We start from the raw sequence: 18879 nt of genomic DNA on the forward strand, positions 1-18879 counted from the left end.
TAAACTCCTAGCCTTTTCATAACTCTCATTCAAGCATTTAATTGTATGCTACCTAAACTACCAAGAATTGGTTTCCTATGCTATCGATTCTTCCTTCTTAAAAACATTTACAACTAGTCGTTAACACATCACAAGTCAAGATTCTTCAGCACATAATACTGGTAAATGAATTAATAAATTTATATTCAGTAGTTGAGTGTATTGGTACTTGAAGAAACCCAGTAGTGGCTAACTAGCTTTAAAAAATGATCTCCAGATTAGCCTGCTGCTTCTCTGAAAACTGAGGTGCCTTACCCATTTTTCTTCCCCAGGCAATCACTCACAATCAGTAATGTATACTACATGTATTACAGTCGTCTGCATTTAAGAATATGCTGTCATACCTAAGGCTTAATTAATTCCATGTTGGCTTTGTTTTGAAACATTTGGGGTACAGGAGCAAAACCGTGTACCTGTTGTGAGTAACTGACACAGTTAAAGCCACTGAAACTCTAAATACAATTTTCCAAAGACATTTGGGATTCTCAAATGTCTCTAGATAAGCACTAAAATTTACTACTTCCACCCAAGCAGTGATGCTTTCTTCACAATATATCAAGAATACTTTTTTAATGCAATTTTGTTGGCTATTCTCTTATATTAAAGGAAATAACCATCACCACAACTAACAACTCGTGTGATGAGGAGCAGCAAACGGACAATCACATTTCGGAAATTATACATAATGTGATCATCACCTACATTTTCACCACTTTGAATTACGAACACCTACACTTTCACCACTTTGAATTACGATCAAATAATTTATTTTTTTCACAGCAGAAGCAAAGCACTGACAACACAGAAAACAGGTAACATTAAAGTACAGATGCTGGGGTTTTTTGCCCCCTTTTTTTTTTTATCTCCCTCTGTCAAAACCCAGTAATGCTTCTAAATTAAGATAAACTACATGTACTTCAAATTTCCAACAGAGCTATTCTGCAGGGGGCAAACAGCAAATTATTTTTCAACCCTTTCATTTTAGTATGACATTTTATAGAATGCATTCATTGTCCCTGCCAATACGTGTTGCTCATTTACTAATGTCTTCTCCTACTCTTTGCTCACCTTTCTGCAGTGGAATTCTTTCCTACTGAGCTGATAACTTTCTTTCCAGGCTTATAGCAATGCATTTTCTTCTCAGATAGGCATACAAGTCAGTATCCTGATGACATACTCAACTTACCATCAGCCCCAGGAACAATAAACCTACTACTCTAGTGCACTAGTACATTACCTCTAAGGCAACACACATTCTCTCAAGATTGCTTCAGAATTTCCCCACCCAATCATTTTAAAAAAATTATAGATGCCTGGAGCAGCCATCTGCAGGCAGCATATACATGACTGGCTCAACCTCCATCAAACACCATTACTTATCGGGCTCAGAAAAATGATACAAGAAAAGCAAAGTTTTGAGGCAATACTGAATGTCATAGGAGGAAGAATAACTTATAAACATTATGACGCCTTTTTGATGGACAATGGCAGGGATGAGCTTAGTAACCCAAGTAAGCCTTGAGGTAGTACCTATTACTTATTTTGACTTATCAGTTGCCCAAGAAGCAGAGTGGAAACCTCGCACAACTCCAGTGCCATCAACCTGTTAACAAAGTTTGCCATTTCTTCTCACCAGTGGTGGAACAACAAACATGCTTGTTAGAGACACAAAAATGTAAATGTGATAGCTTTAAGTACCAGCGTAAGTATGCTAAAGGTTTGTTGTCTAATAGGTTGAGGTTTTTTTTTACATCTGTCTACTCAGTCACCTACAGTCCCACTTGTACATATTTCAGCCTTAATGTACATAATGCATTTTAATATATTTGATGTTGCTATTTTTCACTATTTCTGCTAACAGCAAATTTTACGTATTTTCACTTTCAAGCATAAAATTCAAAATCATAGTTAAAGGCAAAAAGACTTTTTCTGTAGCACCTGGTGCAACAGCAGTCTATTAAGAGTGATCCAAATGTAAATAATACAATAATTACTTTGATGTGAGAGCAAAATTAAAAGTGGCAGGAAAAGCGAGAAAGCTAAAGTAGAAATAATTACATTGCATTTCTATTCTTATTTTTAAAGAATTAGTGATTTAAGATTAGTGACAGCTGTAACAACAAATTGTCAATATATATAATTTTAATGTGGTGTTCTCCTTTCCTGTTACCTCTCGCTGAACTATGGTTTTGAACTTAATACTATATTATTACTATAAAAAATAAGGAGGGACTCCCATCCTGCACAGCTCACAAGTGATTAAAACTATGGTTTAATCCTGAAAGAATCGTACAACAGGAAAAAAACCAAAAAACCCAGAAAAACATGAGGACAAAAGTAAGTCATAACATACAGTGATGTTTCCTACATTATCTGCATGTGTTAAGCCAAAGACATCGTGAAAACAGGCAACTAATGTATGGCTACCGGAAGCCAAGAAAAACAGCAGTTCTAGTTTACCGCACACATGATAAAAACATGGTGTTTTTCTTATAACCTCAGATCTGTAGCCGTATGAGATTTTTTTCTGTTTACATTTTAAAAGGTTTCCAGCCTTTATGGTTGAAAACAGTATTTTATAAAGCAGAATTCTTAAGATTAAATCCAAATCCTAGCACTTTCAATCCAATTGCTCTGTTGGAAATGGTGGAGGAATGAGTACCAGGAGTGATCTGTGTTTCCTAAAAAATAATACTCAAAAGCAAAGAACTATAACGACATAAATTCAACTCCTTTCTCTTCTTCACACTCACCTTCTTCCAGTGTTCTCAAACTCTATGTCCTCATTAAGGGAAATCTGAACATTCTCTCCTATATTAAAATTTGTTTAAGAAAATAGATGGACAAGATCTCTGTATCACTGTATACCCAACTTCTGAAGCTATTACGTTGTTTATTATTTCAGTTCACCGATAGCATGGTAATTTTCACATAGTTGCGTTGCTTACTCCCCCCACTGCCTTTAAAGAAGAAGCCATTATACTCTGCAAAATATTTTTAATATTTTTTGCTGCAGGATGTTTTTTAAAGCCTTATGTTCAGTTCCATAAATTTTTCCAATTATCTCCTAAATAATGTAAAAAATTCTGAAGAATCACGAAAATGGAGGCAGTAAAATCGCTGCAAAATCTCATTACTTTAGCTCTATCTTTCTATCCATACCAGTATGGGTATTTAACTAAAAAAAGTTTCTCTGAAATTCTCCAGTTTATCAGAGAATGGCTTTCTTTGTGGTAACTCTACAAGGAAGAACAGCTGGAAAAAGCCTTGAAATTGTACATTCCAATTAGAAGTGTTACAGTCCAGATCACTGTACGGTTTGCCAAATGGATAAATTACAAAGAATCCTTTTACTTCCAGCTAGACAACTTATTTTGGAGAGAAGTTTCAGAAGTAGTCACAGACTTCACCTTTTAACCACAGTAAGGATTATCTGCTTCAACATCGAAGCAAACCAAACAGCTCGAGCAGATTTAATGTTCAGGTTTGCTTTAACCTGAATTCAGGTCACAAGAGCTGCACAAAATAGCAACAAAAAAGAAGCTTTCTTAGTATATAGCTCTAATTTTATGGAGTGTTTTTAAATATTTCACTCCTGTTAAGTAGCTTAGTCAGTTACATCCCGTGATCAAAAAAGCAAAGTGGTTGTCAGTCTTCTCTGGCCAGAGACAGAACCCCTTAGATCTAATTAGATCTAAGTTATCTACCACATTAGATAATAAGAAAGACAATGCATGAAAAATAAATCACTTTATCAGCTTTAGCTGTTACTTTTTAAATACCTTATGGTTAAAGCTATATTGTAAGGGCTCATCAGCAACACATTTCCTATAAAATATTCACCTGGGAACCATTTATGAAGACGTACAAGCATTGGATCAGGAAAGCAAATGCTTTTTTTCTATTTCTCCATAATTAAAAAGTCATTTAAACTACACTGTCAGTTGTATCAATGGGTATCAATGCGTTATTAAAATAGTCATTTTATTGCTTTTTATTCACGAAGCTGACAGCAAGTCCAGTGCAGCTGAAACATGTAAAAAGCACTGAGCATGCTGTATGGTTTGCTCATACAAAGCAGGTCCAATTCCATGTTCTTGCAATGGACCTACTGTAGAAATACTGCAGCATACTATATGCACATTTATGGCAGTCATTCATATGGCATTTCTGGATGTCCAAAACTCCTGGAAAAATGTCCCAAAGCAGTAAGAAAGTAGATGACACTGAAGTGACAGAAGGCTTTGTGTTTCAACAACCCCAATTAACATGTGATATTGCACAAAGACAAAACCAAAGGCATTGATTAGCACAGCATAGCCAACACGTATTTCTCCCAAATAGTTTCTAAAGAATCATAAACTCTTTGTCCTCTTCCATTTCTCAATTCACGAGGCAGAGGTTCTTCTGTAATACAATTTAATTAATAGTTTCCTCATTGGAGAGTTGGAAGCTAAACTTTCTAAGAGACCAGTGGCAGATTAAAGCTAAAGAGGACTGCAAGCAGGTGAAGTGCTCAAGTGGTTCGAGTCCATGGCACTAAATAAATCCTAAATAGGAGAGGTGAACCCAACTGGAGCAACTTGCTTTCAGATACAGAGCCAGCTCTAAAAATCAACAAGTACACTTAACTTTCTCCAGATAACTGAAAATTTAAGTAGATCAGGGTATCTTTTGAAAATGCCATACAGTCACACCCAAATGACTTTGAGACATTATCTCACATGCAGCAAAGCCAGTGTTGGGTTCAAGTTACTGGCCTACCAGACCCAAGTTGATCGTGTGTTCCACTCTCCAGCACCTCCACCCCTTGTCCCAGATGCACAGTGCAGAAAAACCTCAGTAAATCCATGTCACTTCTAGCAAGACTTACTGGCTTGAATTAGCTTTGGAATCAATGCAATCACATCCACACAGCGTTGCATCCAAGCTAGAAAATCTTGACTAATGTTTGCTCCCATGACCAACATGGTTTATCTGCAGACTGGATACATTACACACTCATAAAAGAGCACTGACTTGTCTGATAGCATTTCTCACACGATTGGCTAAACTTACTCCTTTTCAGTATATTACTAATAATTTATTACAACTTTCCACTTTTAAGACCTGATTTCATATATTCTCCTGGTTTTGTATGAAACTAAACTCTGTGGCTTGCTGTTCATGTGGTGTGAAAATGAAAGAGTGCAAAACTCATTTATCAAACAGTCTCTGCAGGCCACAAGACCGACTTGGAAATTGACTGCAGTTACCAAATTCTGAACCTGTCATGTATCATCATTCACATTTTTCCTACACGCATTGATTTGTATGATATGCCTATGAAGTAAAAATAACTAGCCCATGTTACAAACGACACAGCAAAAAAAGGCAAAAAAAGCAGCAGTAAATGTGGGAACTGCAGCACACAAATATGTACCACTGACATATCACAACATACCGTTAACTATAGTAATAATCACAATATAACTAATTTTGTAAAAACAAGAAACAAATCATAAATTTTAAATTCCCTGAAGAGTTTCCTATTCAAGATTTATCAGCCTTATAAAAAAAAAATTCAGCAAGAAAGATACAGAAAAAATCATGCCATTTTCTGTTTTACAGCTTGTCTTGTTTTGTTTGTATTGTTCTTTTAGCCTTTGATATAATGATGTGCTCATAAAAATAACAATCCTCGGTCTGATTGAGGAATCTGTATACAATCTGAAATTACTTTCTGTTCATTTACGGAACCAGCTATTTCAGGTGTGTTCGTGAGAGCTACAAAGTGCATATTACCATTTTGTGACATTATTAAATATACCATCATTAACTTGGTCACACTGATTGTAGTAGTTTGCCTACTTCCTAATGACTGCATTTACTGACTTCACCTTTACTTAAGTTCTAAAAGATTTTCTTTTCAAGATGTTGTGTATCCAAATTGCTTAGTATTTGACCCTTCAGTTAACAGTGTAATATAACAGACATGGCAAGTCAAGCAGTTTGTTTCCACAAAAAGACCCTTGCATTTTTTTTCCAACACATAAGAATGAAATAGTACAAAAATCAAGTGGTTACAAACCCAAACATAGTTTGTATTTGCTTTATTGAGAGCTTTATTCTTTTGGATAGAAATAACATTTAATTCTCTTTCCATTTCATTAAAATTCTTAGCATTTATTTATCTAATTTTCATAAACACACACAGAGCTTTAAAAAGAAAACCTAGTCCTTGAACTGCAATGTCAATAGCAGTTATTTAGCAACATCATAAAGCAGTATAGTTAGCCTAAAGGATTTTGTCCAATTACTAATTTATGTGATTAGGAAAAAAAAAAGGTAACAAAACTTGAAGGCCATATTTTCTTCCTATTTTTTCAAATATATGATCTAGTTCGAAGTTACACTCGTAACATCAGATTTGCTCCTCAAGAAAAGGAACACTTAACTAGGAATTTAGACCTCCTTCATTTCTATATTGAAAGATATTTTAAAAATCCCTCATTATTTAAGAAGTTCAAAGTCCATGACACAGAATTTTAATTAGAATGACACTGAACAAAACAGCATTGTACTAACTACTTCAGGAACATGAAAACTCTTGATTCAAGAAGAGAGAGAAAAATATACTTTGTTTCTATATATTTCTTAAGCTTCTATCTCTTGAAAGAAATAAATGTTTTACTCATGCATCCTGTTAGGAAATCAGTACAGTACTGCACAATATGCATTTCTCTACACCAATGGTGATGAACCATTATTACGATTTATACTATCATAATCACTTTCTTAAACTGTTTTTCTTTAGATATTCTTACCAAATGTTACTTCTCCATTGCCACTCTTGTCAAACAACTGAAAAGCAACAATGAATATTGCATCTGGAGTACACAAAACAGATTCAAATGCCAAAAATTCTTGATAGGAAATCAACCTACAAAGGAAAAAACAGAAGTTGTAAAGATTTCAAAAAATTATTCACAATAGCAATGATATTTTGTTTGATGCTCTAGAAAACTGTATGATCCAACCATTAAAATAAAATTCTAACATAAAAAAGTTACGACTCTACACTAGAAACTGAAAAATTATTTGTTACATTGAAATAGTTACTTAACCTTTATGCAACTCAGTCTCTTCCTCTATAAACGGACTGAATTCTTCATATCTATCAATAACAAAATATAATCAATTCTCAGTGGATACCTACAATTTATTAACTGGTAATTATAAATGTAAGCAGACAGCACTTAAAAATTAAGACATAAAACACCCACAGAAATTCTACCACCCTGAAATTTACAGGGCTGTCATTATATTACTAATTTATATATATATTTCTACTAAGAAAAGATACTTTAATGCAAGTATAGGAATATACTATACAATATATGTATTTTTTTTAAACAACATGTAACATTCATAGAAAACAAACAGGTACAGAAAAAGTTATACTTTACAATGTATATAGAAAAAATATTACACTTCAAACATAACATGAATGGCAAAGTCATGTACATGAGGACAAGAAAGAAAGAAATAAACTGTAAGAATATTTGGACATAAGGACAGCTAGACATGACCAAGGCAGGGAAGGATTTGAGTGAAACAGCAGATCACAAGAGTCGGACCTGTGTATGCAAGACAGTCACCATATAGAAAAACGCAACTGAGGATGCATTAGGAAAGCTGTCTGTATGTGAGATAGGGAAGCAGCGGTATCCCCAGAAGGGGTTCCCAGCACATCTCTGGAACGCTGCAGAGAAATCCAAGTCCTTGTGTTCAACACATATAAATTCAGACTTGAATGTATGCACAGATAACTTCTTAGGATAATCATAAAAAACTTTTCTTGAGGAACTCAGCTTATTCTGACTAACAGTAAAAACATTTAGAAGGGATCCTAATACTGTATGTAACAACAGCTGCAGAAAGTTAAGCCCTAAGCCAGGAGAAGGTAAAGGATAATGTTGGCACAACAGCAAAAGCACATATCCGTAAAGATATTTAGAGCGGACATGTACTACGGCCTTTCCAGAATACTGCAAGCAAAAGCCTTAGGTTTCAACAGCAAACTCAGTTTATTAAAATCACTTCGTGTTTTCATCCTTGTAAACATCACTTGATGACTTGGGATATTCCATCCAGTTACAAGTTCCTGAGCTCAGTTTATAGAAATAAATGATGAGATATCTATTTTAGCATCAAATAAATTCTCAATGGGAATAAGACTTTTAATTACATTTTTTAATTTAAAAAATTACTATGTTTTAACAGCATCTGCTGAAACAGAATATCACTGTAGATGGTACATTTTCCTAGGAAATGTACATAATTGATCTGAATTTAGTACTCTTCATAGGAGATCATTAGGTCATAGTGATTACTTCACACATGTACGGCTTACTGCTGAAGAGCCAAGTGCAAATTCTGTTCATTACAGGAAAAAAAAAATCAAGCCACACTATTCATTAGTTTATCTAGTCCTTCTCTGTCAAAGTACACATAAAGCAGAACTGAGATACTTTAAACAACATTACATATATTCACATTGTTGCATATAGGTATTATACACAAAATACAGGAAAAAATGTAGTGATTTTGAAAGTAATTAAGACACGGCAAATATAGAATTATAGCATTAATTTGTCGCACTTTAGCCACAAAAATCAGAGATGTGAGAATGGTTCTTCAGATGCAGTCAATTCCATCCAAAGGACGATCTTGATAAATAGGGGTTTAGTATCAGAGAAACATAATAACCTTTAAAATAATTATAAATACTATCATTTCAAAATATACCTCACATACAAGCTTAAGAAACCTGACATAAAAATGAATTCCTAACCAGGAAGCTTTACAACTGACAGAATCGAGTGACGATCTCTGTAGAATGCATTCGTAGAGGCCTGAACCTGAAAGAAGCTGTCTTCAGAGGTCTCACTTTAACAGTGCCTACAGCAAAAGGAGACAGACACGTTCAATTTCCTTCCCATATATTCAATTCGCAATGCCTAAGAGCAGTGATATCCCCTGTGATCCTCCATTACCCATTAGGGTGGAGATAACAGGAGCTGGATTAAACAGAATGATGGAGCTTCGCGCCCAGTCGCTGCTGAAGCATCACTCAGAGGACCTGCTGCATTACAGAGTCCGTAACAACACCAAATCACTCACCTTCCATTTTATCTGTAACATTTTAAAAAATTTCCTTTCCTCTTATTTCCTCGTACTGTTACTCTTCAAATTGGGCAGACAAAGCAAGACATGTGTTTACAAATATTCTCTGTCTTTCCTTTTTGCCCACTACAACTCTTTGCTCTTTTTTCCCACACAACATAGCTTTCAGGCATTATGTATAGCTCTGTTGACTCTCCATTATGTGAAACATCAACTCGTTCTTCGGGTCTTAGCTTAAGAAGAACACATCTCCGGATATTAAGAATGATATGCTGATAAGCAGAGTAGCCAGAAATAAGCAATTAAAATGAAGCATTTTGAATGACTACAGTGAAATTTTGAAGGTTTGAAAGGAGAAAAACATCATCCATTTTAAAACTGCAACACCCACTAATGTTAATTGACTTATGTAATTAGGAACCTGGTTTTAGCAGACATATGTAAGTACATTATTCAGAGAGGCTATGTATCCTAATTTCAAAAATAGTGCCTGCAGTCTGATGACATAGGAATGCTTACCTACAGCATCAGTAAAATCCCGTTGTACTGAACAGATAGCAGACAAGGCAGTTCGGGCCAAGTTCTAATCTAGACCTCATCACATTAATTTCTCAGAACACGCATTTGTAACAATGAGGAAGAAACACTTTGAAAGTGAAGAGTCATCAGTTTTAAGGACTACCTAACAGAGTTCCACTGAAACACAACAGCCTTGTACTGCAGTAATAGGAGCAGGCAATAATACTCTGGAACAGTTAAGTAAGAATCAAGTTACCATCAGGAAAAAGTAAAGATACATTCTTTTAAACATATGTCTACAGACAGCCAGCTCCAAAATGCGCTTTTTTCCTAAAGTGCCAAACTTAAAACTAAATTAAATAAAAAATTATTAACAAAGAAATGTTACCAAAAACACATTGTGTATTTATTTGAAGGGCAAGCAGGGCTAAGAGAATATGATAGCAGATACAGGAATGAAATTTCGTAACAGAACCCAAAGCTTCTCAAGGACTTACTGTGTGCCTTTGGACTGTCATTTCATTTACAAATGTCTGTTTGGAATAGGACTACTAATACTTCCTTGGACTTCATAAAGTAACTTTAAGTCCTTGGAAAGAAGTAATGTATTCCAGAATTCAGTTGAAGATTACAATAATTATTCATGCTACAGACTAAACTCTCCGTGCAGATGATATAGTTATTAGACCCTGTATTTTTATGTGTTACAGCTCACTACAAAAGGAAGAATGTGAATGCAGAAATAAATAATCCAATAATGATTATGGGGGTATAACAAATTCTTCACATGAAATACAGATTAGAGACAAATATAGATTAAAACACTTAGGAAAATGAGTTTCAGACAAGTATCAACAGGTATTCAGACATAAAAACATTTTGTATTGCAGACCATATGGAAATAATTCCCATTTCCACTGCTCCCATACAGAAGTAGACAAAGCACACTTACCCATATTTGATTACCTCACTTCAAACATTACCCAGATTAAAAAATACAGCAAAACAAAAACCCCTTATATTCATGGAGAAAGGGAAAAAAAAGTGATGCCTGAATGTAAAGTTCTGTTGTACCAATAAAACAAATTATTGATTTCTTAATGTAAGAAAGATCCTTTTACAGAACATTTACTGAAGAAACACACACTGTAAAAGATAACTTGACAGCTTTCAGAGAAAGAAGACACTCCACATGTTAGTTTACCAGTCACCAATTAGACTATTATTTCAACAGATACATATAAAATAGCATTTTTAATCCATAACAATGCAACAAACTGCAGCCATGTATTGCAAACAGAGACAGGTTATTTGGATTTATCAAATGTATGTATATATCAAATGATTTATCAAAATGCCGCAGCTTCATAAAATAAAAAAAAATCATGTAACATTACATCAAACAGGAGATCCTACATTTGTTTAGTGTAAAATGTACAAAGCATATACAATTTTATTTGTAAAGCACAGATATTGTGCAAGCTGCTCAGGATACTATGCAAACTAATAAAATATTCTAAAGCAGAACACAGGAAAATAAAAACTTTTAAGTGATGTCACAGGTCAGATTTAGACTCACAAATCCAAGGAAGTCAAGGGGCTTTCAAATTTAAAATATGTTACATCTATATATCTACAAATGTATTGTATGCTATTCTAATAGCAACTTTCTCTTTTCTCTCCAAAATACTCATGCCCTCCTGCATTCTTGACCTCTTCTCTGAACCATCTTAACCTTTTCACTTTAACAATGTCCACATCTCCTACTACAATCCAGGCCAATGCTAGAAGCCTACATAAAGCAAGAGAAAAGGCTCATTTGAAGAAGAGTGGGTTAGAGGGTACTACCTCAGTGGAGTGGACATTTTGTAAACTAGTTTCAGAGAACTGTCCGAAAGCAAGTAAAGTCATCTGTAAACAGAGCTGGAACAGCTTTATGTGGTGTGACTTCACCTTGATTAGGCAAACACCTTCTTCCTTCATAGAGTCATTAGTGTCTCTTTTTCCTAACAGCTCACACTTTAAAAAACTCCTCAGCGGTTTGATTTGAATTGCACACTACAGAAATTAGAAAGCTTTTCCATATATCCATGTTTAATTACAGATCCTAAAGACTCTACATGATATCTAATCATGGATGTGAGTATACGGAAAAAAACTTTTCCAAGGCAATCACACTACATTAAACTTCTTTTCAGTTCAACTTCCTCTGTGTTTGTAATAATTGTAAAAACTCCATTAAAACAAATCTTAATTTAAAAAATGCATTGAACTTTTCACTGTTTAATGCTGGGTTTTCTCCCAATTTCCACCAATTTATAGTCTATCGTATTTGAGAAAAACATCTCATCTAAATAAGATTGAAGTGTAATAAAATCAATATTGTATTTTAGAAGATGGAATTACTAAACTCATTCACTCACGCATTTACCAGTGCATTACAAGCTTCTAACAGAAAGCAAAATTCTCACCCATCCTTTGTTTGATCTGCCACTCCAGCCAACAGCTGCACTGTTTTAGGATTGTAACGCGGATCTGTATGAAGTCCTAGGTATTTTTGCACAAAATCTTCTGGGGTCATGTAATGTTCACCATCTTTCTCGACACTGGCATACTAGAGTGAAAATGAAAAACAAAACCACACAAACAAAAATGAAAGCATTTAGATGCTAATTACCAGTGTTACCAAGCTAGTATCTCTACTGAATATTACTTAAAATGGTGCACAACTATCTGCACAAAACTGCCCTGAAACTAAAGAGCTTGATTAAACTAATAGTGTTATTATACTAGTTGTGTACCACAAGAATCCCATTACCCCCATAGATGTGTTCACATAACGACCAATATCTTCTAATAAAAACACAATTACGTATTTTCAGAAACTGTCAGATAATTGCAGAAATTTATAAAAATTACAGCCATGCCGTAGCTTTCCATTTGCAACTACACTGTGAAAACACAGTGCATGAATTTTCTTACAATTTCCAGTCGAAGATATTGTCTGAATAATTGTTCCTGATCATTCTTATAGTTAGCTTGGAAAATATGTATTATTTCTTTACTCTTTTTGTGTGAGATTAACTTTTCAGATTAATTTTTATCCTGATACTAATGGTTCTGGCATTTTTCATTTATGTAAACATTGACACACAGACAAAAAGTATTTGGGTCAATTGAAATGTTTTACTTTGATAACGCTTTATAATGTTTATTAACAATAAATTTGTCAAATAGAAATCACAGGCAAATGTTAGAATTATATAATTTAAATATTAATAAAACTGACTAAAAATAAAATAACCAAGTACCTTCTTATTACTTGTTGTACAAGACAACTGCCACATGCTTGTATCAGTATTCTTACTGATTACTTTTCTGTTTAAATCATTAATCACTGACTCTTCTCTATAGGTCAACTTTTAATTAAAAGTGAACTTCTTAAGATAAAGTAAATTCCACACCCTCAGCTGTCCAGTTACACTGGATAATACCAATCTTGAACTAAGAACATGAGGAGGCAGGAGTAGAAAGCATCACAAGCGATGAACAGAAGGGAAACCTGCTATGGAAGTTCATACCCCTCAGATCTTGTTTCAAGACAGCAGTATAGTTGCACAAAAAATTTCTTGTAGCTCTTTATGATATCACAGTAATCTTAGCAACAAAACATAAATTATCAGATTGCAAAGTTAAAACTATGGTTGCATCCTGGAACACAGGAAAGTAGCTCTTTCTAGTTCCCTAGAACTACTGTGACCCGATCCAGTTTGATGACCAAGTTTGTTTCTCAGCAATTTTACTCACAAAACCTGTAAGCAAGCTTGTTTAATGGTTTAAAATCCACCTCTTCTGTGCACTCTCTACTGTGCAGTCTACTAGTACACACAATGATTTAGAAGCAGACCTTCAAATATATATGTAGAACTGTGTTTGTTCTGAGAAAGTGAAGTTATAAAACTACACAGCTGTTTAATTAGAATTTTGATTTGCAGTAAAAGTAGTGATTTTTAATTCATTTGTAAAAATGTAATTCGCCTTTCTAGGTTCTAGTCATTAAAAGATGACTACATAAGCATTCTCTGCAGAAAAAGAAATGGCAATGCCCCCCAAGACCTATAGTGCAACATCTATGCTAGTGAATTCAAAATTCAATTACTGACCTTACCTGTAATTTGTAACTTTTCCACTATATACTGCAGTATCTTGAGTCAGTTAGTACAACTTTATGTGGAAGAGCAGCAAAATGGGCCCTTACTCTGCCAGGGACTCACAGGAATTAGATTATTAACAATAAGACCTACACACAATACCTGCTAAGGTGTAACACTCCATTACAATAAAGGGGATCATTCCTGTGTCTCATGCTTGTTTCAGCTGTATGCAACTCAATCAGTTCAGCCAGGACAGTACTGCAGCATAACGGAGCCTGCATCAGCATCAACGTCTGCTTAAGCATCTCCCGTACCTCTTCCAGCCCCTCGCATCACCTCATCACCTCTCCCTCTTCCACCCTATAGCTATGATGACAGCTGTTTGCGAGACTGCACTGTAAACCAGATTACTGAACTAATCCAGAATTCAAACAGATGATTTCCACAAAAATAGGAACACAAAGCAGTGGACAGGAATCCTTTAATTCAGCACGGCTAATGACATGACAATATAATGAAACTGTGGCTTCACTGAATAAACTCAGAAAGGTTCTCAGCCGTATACACAAGTGACTAAAAAATACATTACAAAGCACAATTCTGCTGCAAGACATGCAATCCAAAGAAAGTTTTATGTGTGAAGGACCACCAAACATGCAGAGTATTGAGTGCATATCGAAGACAGTCAAAATCTAAACATCATCTTTTCTTCTTCAGTCACCAATTTATCTGAGTTTCTTACAGACAGTGAATTGTTTCACAATAAAAACTGTGTAGGGAAAGTTTTGTTAAAAATTTTTGAGACAAAAATAATTAACTGACAGATACATTTTGCTCCACATGAGAAGGTCACGGTATTTTGAAAGAGTTTGGCAGTGAGCCAATACATTAAGGCCTGACAAAGTAGCTAGGCTATTCCCTTTTGGCATGTATTTACATTTGTCCTCAAGTTACCTCCTCACCACACAACTTCAGTCAAGAATCTTTAGCACAAAATAGACAATTGTAAATTATATCTTAATTTGCATAAAAAACATAACACATCAGTTAAATCTGTATCTTCCTCAGTCTTGAATTGTATTACTTTATAACACAAAATTCTTACTACACATTTACAGACTGTCTCAGGTAAGCACTTGATGAATTTGCATGAGACATTTTTTTAAACATCACCAGACAGCATGAACACACAAAACCCCTACTCTATTTGTACAATGTAGTGCTAGGTATCGCCACACTTTCAGAAACAATGCTTTCTTTGAAGAATTGGTTAGTTTTCAATTTAAAGGGGGTTTCTATTCCTATTATTTAATCTGGGCAGAGAAGCAGCAAGCTCCAAAACAAAAGTGACCTATGGGAACTCTTAACTTTTTTTTTTTTAATTAAGCTAAGCTATGGGCAAGAGATTCAGGACATTTTTAAGCGCGGGGAGGTGGGGGGTGGGGTGGAAGGAGTTTCCTGTATTAAAATTGGAAATTTGTTTTTGTTTCTTTCTTCACTTTGCTGGAACCAGTTCCACTTGCATTCAGCAGGCAGGGAATAATTCAATGACATTCCCTGAGGGCTGACTGTGTCTTGCGTAAGAAAAAATAATGACGTCTCACTAAGAAATTTGGTAACTGTTGTTCTACGTAACTCTTTTATCCTTCAGTGAATTTCTATTTTGTTCTTTCTGGCTGTTACTGAACTCAGTGGTCAGCAGACACCTGAAAGGTAACTTACTTCATGGTGTACAAATATGAAATTTCAATACCTGTATTTCATAGTTGCAGGATTACATAGAAATAATGGCACATCTTTTTAATACAAATCTAACTTACGATTTTTAACAGTTTAAAATAATAAACAGAAAAATACAGCAAGCTTCAGAAATTCTAAGAGAAAGGTATGTATCAAGCATCCATTAAGGCACAACTTAAACTGGATAGACAGAGGACATGTATCACATTAGAGGATACACACGAACAGAAGGAAATTTAAGTATGCCCTCTATGAATAAGGTGGATGACGAACAGGCCTAGAGTTCATCTTCCCATGCGCCTATTTCCAAGTGAAGCCAAATTTAGGAAGGAATGCACGCCCTTTAGCTGAAGATCACAGAACCAGCCAGCACCCTCTGCAAAGAGCCCAACATAACTGACTCCTGATGCGTGCAACACGAGTAGTATTCCATAACAAGGCTCTTCACAATTTAGTCTTGGAAAGAGTGGGTTCTCTTTTGGTTTTTTTAAAGCTGGCAACTAAGTTTGCTTGCTATCTATCAAACGAAAAACACAATTTCAAACTCAATTATAATAAAATACAATACAGAAGAAATATAAACTCTCTACGCCAGAGGTGTCTGTGTTGTCTTTTTTTTACTTCAAATCTCAGATACTCAAGAGGAGACAGGAGAGCTTTTGTATTTTTCATTCCTCAGAACACAAAACAATTCACAGCTTAATTTGCATGTTTCTTTGAAGATGACAAGATAGACATGAAGACCCAAAAGCTGTTTTAAAACCAGCAGACTGCTTTTTAGGTCAATAAAATATGTATTGTCAGAGAGACAATTTCAAGATCCGCTTGTACAATGTTCTTCCTCTTCACCTTTCCCTGTAGGACCAAAATCAAAGACTTCAAACAGTTTACTTATTTCCCGAAGAAAGCACTTCTACTGACTGGAAGACAAGAATCGTAAAACGTCCACATTTCCAACGTGAAAGCAGAGAATCTTGACATCACATTTCACTTTTTTGCAATCAAACATGCAAAAGTATCTTGCAAAAAGTTGGAAGAGAGCTGTGTGATGTTCTAGAGCCACATATTTCTGTACTCTATTAATATATATTTAAAAAAAAAAAATTTCATGTGGCTTATTTTATTAACATGCTCTACTGTATTCCTTACCTACATAGCTAAATGTCAACAATAAATGAACCTGTGATGTAAGATTTTTTTATGAGAAACTTAAGTGCTGGACTTTCACAGTTTGATTCCAACATGCTAAGTTTTAGCACTCCAGCATTGTTACGAGTGTAACCCAGCATGCAAAAGCAAAAATCTGCCAAAATTATGGTTGGACTAAAACTTCTCTCTTTCCGGCAAAAAGGTCTCTCCATCTTCTTATCACGTGTGGAAACTGTCAGATAATACGGTAGGACCAAAAGATACATGTGAAAGATGAAATAATAGACCATATTATTTACAGTATTAGCTCACATACCTAATTTTATATTCTTTACTTTTTTTTAACAAAGTTCTTGAATATACTGTGTAATACTCAAAGGGAAAAGAAAAAAAGGCGTTTTAGTGATTTTGGAAATATCAGCAGCCCAACTATGGACCTAAAACACAGCTGTTCTTAATCCACCTGCCTCATTCAAACCTTATCAAAATTTAAGGATTGACTGGATTTTCCTTTCAGATTGTGCTTCACTGTAACTAAGGCAAGTGGAGAAAGCTTCATGCTGTTATTTATATATGTTAATTCTAAGGCCTTGCAAGGGATAATGTTATGAAATACATCAATCTTAGGAAACCAGTTTTAAGTTCTAAGAATTGCCAGTCATCCATCCATTTGTAAGAGGAACACCTATGAACTCCAAGGATGAAACATACAGCCATGGAAGAAGAATTTTTGAGAAACTTGCAAAAGCGTATTTTAAAAATAACGGTACTTAGTTATGGCGGTAACTATCTGCTTTATAGGAAATCATAAAATACCTCTGAAAAGCATTTAAGATTATCATTTGGAAACGGTTAACCACGACTTGTGTCAGGAGCAGTTTCTCCTCGACGCCTGAAGGCCCTTTCCACAGGCTGTGCCTGCAAAGTGAACTCTCACGCGTCCCACCAGCACGACACGCGTGTGACGCTGTGGCACACTGCTGAGAGGGCAGAAGACAAACGCGTGTCAATCAGACAACACTAGACAGATCATTTTACCTGCAAAAAAATATTTCGCAGTTCAGCGGGATCCGCTCTTTTGGTTGACTGCACCTGCGAAAACAGGCAAGTTAACGCATCGCCAGCCGGGCGACCGCCAGAGCGCAGACAAAACCCGCCGTGCGCACGAGAAGGGCCGCGGTGCCGGGCCCCTGGCCCGCCCGGCGGGGCGAACCCCAACCGCCAGCCCTCGGGGCAGGCTGGGGGGCTCCGCGACAGCTGTCAGGCTCCGGGCCGCCGGGAAGCGCGGCGGCTCCCCGGCCCTCCACCGCCCGCCGGGCCCGGCCGCTACCGCCCGCGCCCGCCGTGTAACGGCCCGCCGCCCCGCAGCCTCCCCTCAGGAGGCGGAGGCAGGGCAGGCTGCGCTGCCCCTTCCCCGGCACCGCCCCGCCACCACCGCCCTCGCCGGCGGCCTTCCCCGGCGCCCCGCGGAGCTCCCGCCGCAGCGGCTGCCCCCTCCCGCCGCCCGCCTGCCCCCCGGCCGCCCCGCGCGGGCAGGCAGGGGGTCCGCCCGCCTCCCCCCCGCGACAAGCGACGGAGGGGGAGAGTCACCTTGACCGCCATGCTGCTCCCGGCGAGAAGGAGGAGGAGCCGCCCGCCACTGCCCACCCGCCGCGCCGCCGCACCAGCCGCCGCCTCGGCGCAGCGCTGTGGCAACCAGCGCCCTGTCCTGCCCCGCCCTGCCCCGCCCGGCGCGGCCCGCGCCGCTCCGCGCTGCTGTCAGCGGCCGCCGCGGGGCTCCGAGACGAGGGGAGCGCAGCCCGCCGGCACCAGCCGCGGTTACCGGCGGCAGCGCGGCCCGGAGCGCCGTGGCTGCCGACAGACCCTGGTAGCGCTCGAGCAGCGGGTCACGCCGAGGTGCTTCACGCCTCGGAACGCAAGGCCATGGCCCCACGAAAGGAGCAGTTCAGGCCTTGTCTGGACGTTTCAGTCACAGTGAGCGCTCATGAAGCCTGGCTGAAGCAGTAACGCGTGGTTTGTCTTGCCGCGCTGCTTCAGGGGCCAGACGAGATCTCGCTGCGTGCCCCTGGAAAGCAGAGCCAGGGCGGCTCCCGTCACACCTCGGATAACG

At 37.3% G+C, this 18879-nt stretch overlaps 1 protein-coding gene across 1 annotated transcript in view; it reads right to left on the reverse strand.

The window, feature by feature from the left end:
* The window catches only part of SLC25A12 (solute carrier family 25 member 12), a 50182-nt gene extending 31720 nt beyond the window's left edge, over nt 1-18462 (reverse strand). Inside the window, 4 exon segments of the mRNA XM_075429607.1 lie at nt 6846-6961; nt 12198-12340; nt 17808-17861; nt 18360-18462. Of these exon segments, the coding sequence (XP_075285722.1) occupies nt 6846-6961; nt 12198-12340; nt 17808-17861; nt 18360-18371 (325 nt within the window). The 5' untranslated portion in view covers nt 18372-18462.
* Nucleotides 18463-18879: the final 417 nt, after the last annotated feature.

This window comes from Opisthocomus hoazin, chromosome 9, assembly GCF_030867145.1.
Source record: "Opisthocomus hoazin isolate bOpiHoa1 chromosome 9, bOpiHoa1.hap1, whole genome shotgun sequence".
Lineage (NCBI taxonomy): Eukaryota > Metazoa > Chordata > Aves > Opisthocomiformes > Opisthocomidae > Opisthocomus > Opisthocomus hoazin.